This window comes from Elephantulus edwardii, unplaced genomic scaffold, assembly GCF_000299155.1.
Source record: "Elephantulus edwardii isolate Elephantulus edwardi_28Jun2011 unplaced genomic scaffold, EleEdw1.0 scaffold00258, whole genome shotgun sequence".
Taxonomy (NCBI): Eukaryota; Metazoa; Chordata; class Mammalia; order Macroscelidea; family Macroscelididae; genus Elephantulus; species Elephantulus edwardii.
In genome coordinates, this window is record NW_006400008.1 from 2,672,538 (window position 1) to 2,683,875 (window position 11,338).

General features: G+C 36.1%; 1 protein-coding gene across 1 annotated transcript in view; it reads right to left on the reverse strand.

The window, feature by feature from the left end:
* Window positions 1-11,338, reverse strand: part of LOC102845799 (probable lysosomal cobalamin transporter-like) — a 167,070-nt gene that overhangs the window by 82,220 nt on the left and 73,512 nt on the right. Inside the window, exon 6 of the mRNA XM_006899478.1 lies at window positions 3,961-4,049. Within this exon, the coding sequence (XP_006899540.1) occupies window positions 3,961-4,049 (89 nt within the window). The remainder of the gene's footprint in view (window positions 1-3,960; window positions 4,050-11,338) is intronic.

The window sequence follows — 11,338 nt, forward strand, 5'->3', positions numbered from 1 at the left end:
AATAAAAAAATAAAAAGAATGTAGGGCCTTTAAAAGAAAAAAGAAAGGTCCATGGTAATAGGTTTGTCTAATGGAATAAATCATTTGATTTCTTGGGGGGGATATAATGCTGATGTTATTGTTAGGTGCTATCAAGTATGACTTGTAACAATAGGTTTAAACTCTTATCTTTTCCTGTGCTGTCCTCACAATCACAGACATACTCAAGTCCAGTGCTACAGTCTCTGTGTGAATCCACTTAGCTGAGGGTCTTCCTCTGGCTTTGCCTTCCCTCTACCTTTTCAAGTATGATGTCCTCTTCCAAGGAACAGACTCTCCTAGCAAAAGGCCCAAAATATGTGATACGAAGCTTTGTCTTCCTTGCCTCCATGGAGCACTCTAGCTGCACCTTTTCTAAGATGTATCTGTTCTTTTGGTAGTCCATGGGATACTCAGCACTCTTCTCCAACACCACAGTTCAATAGCATCAATTCTCCTATCATTCTTATTCACTGTCCAGTTCTTAAATGTACAGCAAGTGACTGAAAAGACCATGGTTTGAATCAGGCGCATGTTAGTCCTCAAATTAACATCACCGTCCTCAATAATTTGGAGAGGTCCCTGACTACAGTCTTTCCCAGTTCAATATGCCTCCTGACCTCCTGACTGCTGGTACAAAGTAAGATGAAGTCTTTAACAACTTCAATCTTTTCTCCATCTATCATGTCCATTGGTGAGAATTTTGGTTTTCTTGGCATTGTGACCCAATTTTTAGTGAAAGCTGCAGTATTTGATCTTCTGCAGCAAGTGTTTCATGATCTGCTCATTTTCAGCAAGCAAGGTTGTGTCAGTTGCAAAATGAAGGTTACAGATGAGTGCTCCTCTAATACTCCTGTCTCCTCCAATATGAATATTCTTCTTAAAAGTCCAGCTTCTTGAATAATTTTTCCAGCATTTAGATTGAAAAGGTACAGAGAAAGGCTACAACCCTGACACAAGCCTTTCTTAATTTTAAATCATATAGCATTTCTCTGTTCACACAACAGCTTCTTGGTCTAGGTTAAGGTTTAGCATGAGCACAAATATATATTCTGGGATTCCCATTCCTCTCAATATTAGTCATAATCTGTTACAATCCACATAGTCAAATGCTTTTGCATACTAAATAAGACACAAATAAGGCATTCTTCTGATATTCTTTGCTTTCAGCTAGAATTAATCTGACATAAGCAATGCTATGGACTCTTGTAAACCCAGCTTGAACTCCTGGAAGTTCTGTCTATATATGTATTAAATGATCTTATGCAGTATTTTGCTTGTATGTTATGTTAATGATATTGTTCAATAATTTCCACATTCTGCTGGATCACCTTTCTTGGGAATGAAAACATATATGGATCTCTTCCAGTCAGTCATTCAAGGCAGTATCCTCCAAATTTCCTTGCATAGAAGGGTGAGAACATCCAAGGCTGCATCTATCATTTGAAACATGTCAAATGATATACAATGATTCCTGGGGCCTTATTTTTTGCTAAGCTTTCAATGCAACTTGAATTTCTTTCTTTCTTACAATTGGCTCTTGATCATATTGTACTTCCTGAAATCTATCAACGTCAGCCAATTCTTTTTGGTACAGTAATTCTGTGTATACTCCTCTATCTTCTTTTGATGTTTTCTGGATCATTCAAGATTTTGCCCAGAGCATTTCTAAGTTTTGAAAATCAAGGTTTAAATATGTTTTTAATTTTCTTCAGTTTCTGGCATACCAAATAAGTTCTCCTTTATTTAGCTTTTCCCCCAAATATATACTTAAGGTCCATTCACATTATTAAATTACTATCTTTAAAATAGGTTGGACAACCTTGGTAACCAAAAACTACAAATAATACTATAACTTAAGAGCAGTTTGGTGAATGTTTTGAAATGAAAAAATAAAAATTATCAGAGACATAAGTAAAAGGTACTATTTAAAATTATATAATCCAAATACTTCAATGAGATGGAATGGTGAAATGACTACCACAATGGGCTAGAGCATGAAAGAGACCATGAGGATGGTACAGGATAGGGCAAGGTTCAGATGTTGTTCATACAGTCACTAGTGAGTCATAGATTACTCAACGGTACTAACAACAATGACAATCCAAACCCACTGCTAAAAAGCTGATGCTGACTTACAGTAGCCCTTTACTGTATTCTTGGGCTCTCTATATTTATGAGAAGAGACTTTCCATCTTTCTCCCCTGAAACTCCTGGAAGATTTGAACCACAGTCGAACCATTAGTCCAACATATTATATGCTATGAATTAAGAATTCTTAAAATAATAAACTGCTTAAAACTTGAAATAATAATCAAAAAGACTGAAAAGTGAAATTAGAATAATGCCACTTACAACTTATTGAAGGTATACTAATAATCAAAATACTAGTATAATTTATAAAATAACATTTAGAGTAGAAGAGTAGTTCCTCAAGAAACTCTAGAGTTAAATGCAATGAGAGAAGCAATTTATTTCTCAGTAATAGGATTAAATGACTAAAGCCTGACAACTCAGTATTAGTAGATGGCAGCTCTTTTATCCTTATTCTTGCTACTATCAGCAAGTTATTAATTGCTTGCAATTTACTAGATGAAATCTTCAGCAGAAAGAAAAAAAATTAAGAATTTATACAAAGAGCAAAAACTCTTAAGACTTAATCATTTCACACTGTAACTGGGTAAATAGAAAAAAGTGATGATCTAAGTATGTATGTACAATATTTAATAGAATACACACGAAAGCAATTAAATTTTCTTCACAGTATTTATAAGGTACACATTATAAGTTTCTTTAAAATATGTAATTATAATATTTAAAAGAATATTAAATGTAGAAGGGAGCTCTGGTGGCCTAGTGGTGACAAGCTGTGCTGCAATCTCAAAAGAATATTAAATGTAGAATAAAATTATACACAATTCTTATTTGACTCCTTTTTAATTGTATTATGGAACTGAATTGTGGTCCCCAAAATAGGTATTGTAAATCTTAGCTTCTGTGTCAGCAATTATAATCCCATTTGGAAAAGGAGTGTCTTTGTCATGCTATGAGGTCTGATTAGTGTACTCTGTGTCTTGAGTCAATTACTTACAAGATATATAAAAGGAGTAGATTAAGTAAGTAGAGATGTAGGAAGATAGATGTCAAGTCCGATGGAAGAGAGAAGGAACCAGGAGACAAAATCTGAAGAGATAAGTACCTTTCCCCAAAAGGCAAAGAAACTCCCTCTCAGAGCCCTTACAGTGAATTCTAACTTCCTAGACAATACAAGCAAATTACAGTTTGTTAAATCTACCCATTTATGGCATCTCTCTCATAAGATTACTAGGTAAGATAAAATGTTTACCCATTTTTCTTGAACTAACAACATGAACCTATTCATTTCCCAATCCCTCTAAAAATCTAAGTCATATTCATTAAATGAAAAAAAAAAATCCTGTAAAAATTCAATTCTAAACCATTTTGTTAAGATATAACTAAGATAATATACAACTGAAATAAAACCTCAACTATATATTTATCAGAAAATATTACTTCATCTCAAGCAGCAATATTGAGTTATCACTTATTTTCTAAAAATTAAAACCAATATGCCTAGAACATTTTTTAACATATTCCTCTACATATCCGAAACTAATTTAAGACTTATAGAAATTATAAGATCTTAATTTAAAAATCACTTTAAAAACAAATTATTATATTTCACTTTCACTTTCAACACAAGTACTTTATGGAAAAGTGAATAAATGAGCTACATACAGTTAGTCAGCTCTAAGTGTGCATTAAGAACACAAAGCTCATAATTTGTCCAGAGTTAAATTTGTTCATAAATTAAAAAGAGCAGTAAACTTTCAAAATAAAAATAGGTAAGTTATGAAAAAACTGTCAATGATTCTTAAATGTAACTATAAATGTGTTCTTGTGTTTTTAAAGTATACTTACGACTACTTCCAAGTTCTTCAAACAAGAATTTAACTTTTTCCCACTCTGTAGAATTTTTGTTACTGGGAACACTCAATGGAACAAAAGCACTGAAAAGTAGAAAATAATTCTGCTTAATGATTTTAAAGAAAAAGGTTAAAAAAAAGGTCTGAAATGTAATCCTTTGTAATATATTTAAACAATGATTTTCTCCTTCAAATAATTAATGAAACTTGTACTATATGCAGCAGTATATGAGGATTTTCTTATCCAGCTAATGAGTATATCATAATTTTATTTAATAGTTTTAATGTACTCTGTATAATTAGTTACCATTGTAATTCTTTTTAATTATATACTCTATTTTTAGAGCATTTTAGATTTACAGAAATATTTCCATATCCATTTGGTAGTTCCTTGTATTACTGAAAGCTTACATTAATGTGGTATGTTCTGAGTTTTTTTACAAATAATAAAGCACGGCTTGTTGTTGTGTACTGTTGAGTTGGAACTGACCCATAGCTGACCCTCCAGAAGGTTTCCAAAGTCAGTTAATCACAGGGGAGGAGACTGCCCATCCTTCTCCCACAGAGAAGCTGGTGGATTTGAAGTGCGCCTTCAGGACTGCAGCACAGCTTCTTACTACTTAGCCACCAGAATTCCCTTATAAGCACTGCTGATACACTACTATTAATTAAAGTACACAATTTATATGATAGTTCATTTTTATATACTATAATTCTATGCATTTTGGCAAATGCATAATACCATGTATTACCATTATGATCATGCAACACATTTTCATTGCCATTAAACTGCTTAACAACTCCTGAATTCACAGCAACTACTAAACCTTTTACCTTACAGTTTACCAGTCTTCTAAATTTCTTGGCCAAGACAAAAGAGCACATGTCCAGATTCACCTGCAGTAACACCTCAGTTGATACTCTGTCAATTCCTGGAGCTTTATTTTTTTGTCAATGCCATCAAGTGCAGCTTAAATATTTTCTTTCAGTACCACTGGTTCTTGATCACATGCTACTTCCTGAAAAGGTTCATTGTTGGCCATTTCTTTTTAATATAATGACTTTGTATTCCATCTTTTTAAAAATATTTTATTGTTTTCTGTGCCAAAAAGTCACCTGTGACTCATCATGTCCCTATGTATAATAGCTCTGAACTCTACTCTATCCTGAGACAGTCTATCTCCACCACATCAAGCCCCACTACCCTAGTTACTGAGTCAATCCATCTCGTCTGGGGTCTTCCTCTCCTGCTCTGTTCTTTTCACCACTCCAAGCATGATATCCTTGTCCAGGGACTAATCCCTCCTGGCCACATGTCCAAAGTATGTGAAGCAGAGCTTTAAAATCCTTGCCTCCAAGCAACAGACCGGTTTCACCTTCTCTAGGATGAACCTGTTTGTTCTCCTGGCAGTCAATGTTCAATACTCTTTTCGAATACCATAACTCAAAGGCAACAAAAGGCATCAATTCTTCTTCTGTCATCTATATATAATCATTCATATGTATTGTGTTTTGTACATGTATTTTGTGTTTTATATAATCATTCATTGTTGTGTTTCATCCATGTCCCTTGTGTTTTATACATTCATATGCATGTGTATTACAGTTTGTATAATTACTTGCCATTGCTCTATGCCTATTATCCCGTCTTTTCAAGTCTTCATTGAACACTACCCAATCCTTCACCCTCCTCCAACCACCAATCTCTGTATTAAAGTTATTTCCCCCATTCCCTTGATTCTGTCCCTGCTTCTCCCTTTCCCACACTGAACATCTGAACATATCTTGATCATTTACCCTTCTATTAACATAATAGTGGCCTAATGAAGTTGCGGACTTATAAATTTGTCCTTATGCAAGTGAGAGATTTCACTCAACCATAACACTAGTCTTTCTCAAGGTGTACAGTATTTTACAAAGTTGTTATTTAAGTAATGTGCTTCTCATTGTTTGCTTTGTAAATGTGATGAATTATACTTGTTTTTCTTCTGTTAAACTATCCCTGCATTCCTGTTAAGAATCCACTTGGCCATGATGTTTTGGTTGGTTTTTTGTTGGATTCTATTGGCCAGGATTTTGTTAAAGATTTTTGTACCTATGTTCATGAGAGATACTGATCTATTAATTGGCTTTTTTGGGGGGATGTAACCATCTGGTTTTAATATGAGGTTTATGCTTGCTTCATAGAATGATTCTGGGACTATTCATTCTTTTTCTATTTTTAAAAACAATTTAAGTATAACTGTTGATATTTCAGCTCTAAATGTTTGGTTGGATTCACCCATGAAGCCAAATGGGTCAGGAGTTTTTCTAGGAAGGAGTATAAAAAAAGATCAAGGATGGTGTAGGGTCTTATCTGACCTTTACCAACTCAACGAAGGGGCAATGTCCCTATCAACAAAATCAACAGCATAAAACCAATTCTCATGATGTCAGACTCATCCCTTGAGCTTCTACAACTCTTTATACTCATCCCAACAAAAATCTACTGGGTCCAAAATCTGATAAGACAGCTCATAGACCACAGAAAATCGTATTAGGGAAGTCAAAAGGCTATAATTACAGTGGTAGCAAGATACAATCAGTCAGGACGGCTTCTGAAATATGTTTCCAGGTACCTCAACCTATAGTCTGGCAGCTCTACGCCAGTATTACAAAGCTCTCAGTCCTACCAGTTATGGCTCTCCCACATCCCTCCCCAGGTGTCCAGTAAATTTAAGCAAAGGCTCCTAGTTCTAGTTCCATGAGGCAGCAGTTTCAAGGTCCACTCTCTCTCATGTCATGTCTCTGGTTATGTTGCTGCTCTCGTAAACCTTAGTCTAACTGATGGAAGAATCTGTGGCCTGAAAGGAGCACTGCATTCTACTGCTTCTCTGCTGGTGGTGATGTTCCCTAATTCTGGGGCTGGATCTGCTGAACTGAATGGCAAGATTAGCCACTCTTCTCGTGGATTTGTGAGACCAGCCTGTTCGTTCATAGTTCAGTTTTCAGAAGCTATAAATCTCACAGAGGAAGACTACATCATTCTCCCTTTGATAGCTATTGGATTCAAATCAACCACCTTTGGGTTGGTAGTGCAAATCTCTACTCACTATATATAAAAAGAGAGAGAGAGAGACAAATTTTTCATTGGTTTTGCTTCTTTAGAGAACCCAACCTAAGATAATAGTATTGTTTGGAAATGTCATGGAGTTGACTGTGACTCATAGTGACTCTATGAACAACAGATGTGAACCGTGCCCTGTCCTACACCATCATCACTTCTCCAACAAGCTCAAGTCCAATGTTAGAGTCTCTGTGTTAATCCATATGCTTGAGAATCTTCTTTTCTTTCTATGACTTTCTACTTTTTCCAGCACACTGTTATTTTCCAAAGACTGGAGCCTCCTGACAACATGCCCAAATTATGCAAGATGAAGTTTTAACATCCTTGCCTCTAAGGAGCCCCCTGGTTGCACTTCCTCTGAGAGAGATTTTTCATTATGGCTGTACCAGGTAGATTCAATACTCTTCAACACCACACTTCAAAGTTACTAATTCTTCTTCTGCTTTCTATATTCAATGTCCAACTTTCAGATCCATACAAAGGAACTGGAAATATCATAGCTTTGATTATTGTTGTATACTATAGAGTCAGAACCGACCCATAGCTGACCCTCAGATGGGTTTTCAGAGGCAGTTAATCACACAGCAGGAGACTACTAATCCTGGCCTTTAATGAGGCATATCTTATTCTTCAAACTGACATCTTTGCTCTTTAGAACTTAAAAGAAGTCTGTGACAGCAGATCTCCCCATTGCAAAACATCTTTTGATTTCATCACTGCTCTTACCATACTTGTTAAATGTGGAGTCAAGTAACATGAAATTGTTTGACAATTTCACTCTTTTCTTCATCTACTATAATGTTGCCTTTTGGTACCATGGTGAGGATTTGTGTTTTCTTAATGTTGAAATGTAACTCATATTGAAGACTATCATCTTTGATCTTCTACAGTAAATGCTTCAAGTCTTCTTCACTTTGTGTATGCAAGGTTATATGCTATCTGCATTTCACAAGCTGGTGATGAGTTGCCCTCCAATCTTCATGCAACATTCTTCATATAGAGCAGCTTCTCAAATGATTTGCTCAACATACAGATTGAATAAGTATGGGGAAAGGATAAAACCCTGGCACACACTTTTTCTGATTTTAAACTATATAATGTTTCCTTGTTCTATTCCAGTAACTGCCTCTAGGTCTAAGTGTAGGTTTTGCATGAGCACAATTAAGTGTTCTGAGAGTTTCATTCTTCTCAATGTTACCCGTAATTTGTTATTATTCACATAGTCAAATATATTTGCATAATCAGTACACAAGCAGTAAAACACAAGTAAACACACATCTGTATCCTTCTGGTATTCTCTGTCTTTCATCAAATGCCATCTGCTATCAGTAACAATCTCTCTTGTTCCACAGCCTATTCTGAATCCAGGTGAATTCTAGAAGTTCCCCATCAATGTATTATTCTAGTCATTTTCATAATCTTCAGCAATATTTTACTTGCATGTGATATTAATGATGTTGTCTGATCATGTCTATACTCTTGGATCAACTTTTTTTTTTTTAAGGGGAACAAATATAGATCTCTTCCAGTTGGTTGGCCAGTAGTTTGCTTCCAAATTTCTTAGCATAGACTAGTCAGTGAGCAAATATAAGGCTACCTTTATTTGATGAAACACATCAATTGTTTTTCTACTAATTCCTGGGGTATTCTTGTTTTTTGCCAATGCCTTCATGCCACTTGGATTACTTTCTTCAGTACTACTGATCCTTGATCACGTTACTTCCTGAAATGGTTCAGTGTGGACTAATTTTTTTTTTTTTTGTACAGTGACTCTTGTGTATTCCTTCCATGTTCTTTTGATGCTTCCTGAATTATTTAATATTTTGCTCACAGAATCCCTTCAGTATTCTTCAGCTTAAGATATTTACCTTTTTTAAAATTTTTCAGTACTTAACAATTTTTTAACTCTTGCCCTCTGAATTCCGCATTCCTTGCATCTATAGTTCTGTATTGTCCATGTTATTATGTGCTGTCAAGTCAGAAGTAACTCACACCTTACCTTTCCATGGGCTCTCAGAGGGTTTAAATGGCAGAGGGGGAGAGAGTCCATCTTTCTCCCATGGAACAGTTCATGCATTCAAACTGATTTTGAGTTGGCAGTACAACTCTCTATTCACTAGCCACCAGGGCTGCCTGACTGTTATATACAGCTTCTCATTCTCATACATTCCAATGGATTTGCTAATAAATTCTCATTGCCATTGAATCGTAGCCAACTTTTACCTAACCTTCCAGGATGTTTTCAGCAGCTGTATGCTGCACAAGAGGTGACTGACCATCTTTTTCCCTCAAAGGCATTAGTGGATTTAGACTGCTAGAGAGGCACTGGCTTGGGGTTAGAACACAATGTATAACAGATTACGTCACCAAGAAGATTTCCAAATACCCTCGTTATTTCGTATTAATGAGTTATCTTGTTTTCACATTTTCTTTTCTTTTTCCAGCTAGTATTGCTTCTTTCATTCAACAATGGTCAAACAAGACTGTCTATATTAATTCTAAACTTCTTGAGACTTGCTTTGTGATCCACCTATTCTGGAGAATGATACATATGTACTAGAGATGAATGTGTACTCTAGTATTATTGGGAGGTCTTATCATGTCTGTTAAAACTAATTGGTTCACAGTGTTATCAAGGCCTGCTTTTTTCCGTGATGATCTTTTTTCTAGATTCAATGTATTATTTAAAGTAGCTTTTTTACTCGCTATTACTATAGGACTTCTGGTAGTTCTCTGCTGATGTGCTGTTCCAATTGTTTCTTTGATAATCTTCAGTAAAATCTTGCTCACAAGTGAAATTAATGATATTGTTCTATAGTTTCCACACTCTGTTGGGTCACCCTTCTTTGAAATGGGAAGAAATACAGATCTCTTTCAGTTAGTTGGGCAAGTGGTTGTTCTCCAGATTTCTCGGCACAACTTGGTGACAATGTCCAGGACAGCATCTGTTACCTGAAATATGTCAATTGGTATAACATCTACATTGGTATATCGTCTATTCCTGGGGCCTTATTTTTTGCTATTTCTTTCAAAGCAGCCTGAACTACTTCTTTCAACACCGTAGGCTCTTACCTACATGTTACTGCATTAAATTCTTCTGTGTCTGCCAATTCCTTTCGATACAGGGACTCAGTATATTCCTTACATCTTCTTTTAATACTTCCTGGATCATTTAATATTCTGCCTATAGCATCCTTTATTATAACAACTCAAGGTTTGAATTTGTTCTTCAGTTCCCTGAGCTTAATAAATGCTGAATGAGTTCGGTCCTTTTGATTTTCTGAATCCAGCTCCTTGCACATTTCATTGCAATATTTTGCTTTGTCATCTCGTGTTGCCTTTTGGAATCTTCTATTCAGCTCTTTAGTATCTTGAATTCTTCCTTGTGCACTGGCTTCTCTGTGATCCAGTGCAATCTTCAGAGTTTCTTTTGACATCCATTTTGGTCGTTTTTCCCCTCTGTCTTTGTAATGATAGTTTGCACTCTTCCTGGACGATACCTTTGACATCCTCCCACAATTCATTTGGTCTTCGCTCATTAGTGTTCAAGGCCTCAAACCTGTTCCTGAGATGGTTCTGAAATTCAGGTGGGATGAACTCAAAGTCATATTTTGGTTCCTGTGGAATCAGTTTAATTTTCCTCAGCTTCAGCTTGAACCTGTATATGAGTAGTTGGTGGTCTGTTCCACAATCGGCTCCTGGCCTAGTTTTCATAGCTGATATTGAGCTTCTCCAGCAGTTCTTTCCACAGAAGTAATCACTCTGATTCCTATGCATACCATACAGTAAAATCCATGTGTATAACCTGCTGGGATCTCTATGTGTATAACCAGGCTGGGTTTAGAAGGGGTTGTGGTACTAGAGTAGCTGTTCTTAGCTGGATCTTAGCTGAAAGCAGAGAATACCAGAAGAATGTCTATCTGTGTTTTATTGATTATGCAAAGGCGTTTGACTGTGTGGATCATAACAAATTGTGGCTGACTCTGAGAAGAATGGGAATTGCAGAACACCTGATCGTGCTAATGTGACACTTATACTTGAACCAAGAGGCAGTCATCAGAACAGAGCAAGGAAATACTGCATGGTTCAAAATTGGGAAGGGCGTACGCCAGGGATGTGTCCTATTTTCATACCGTTTCAAACTGTATGCAGAACAGACTATCTGAGAGGCTGGGCTCTATGAGGAGAGGTGCAGCGTCAGGATTGGCGGAAGACCTATCAACAACCTGCGTTATGCAGATGACACAACCCTGCTTGCTGAAACTGA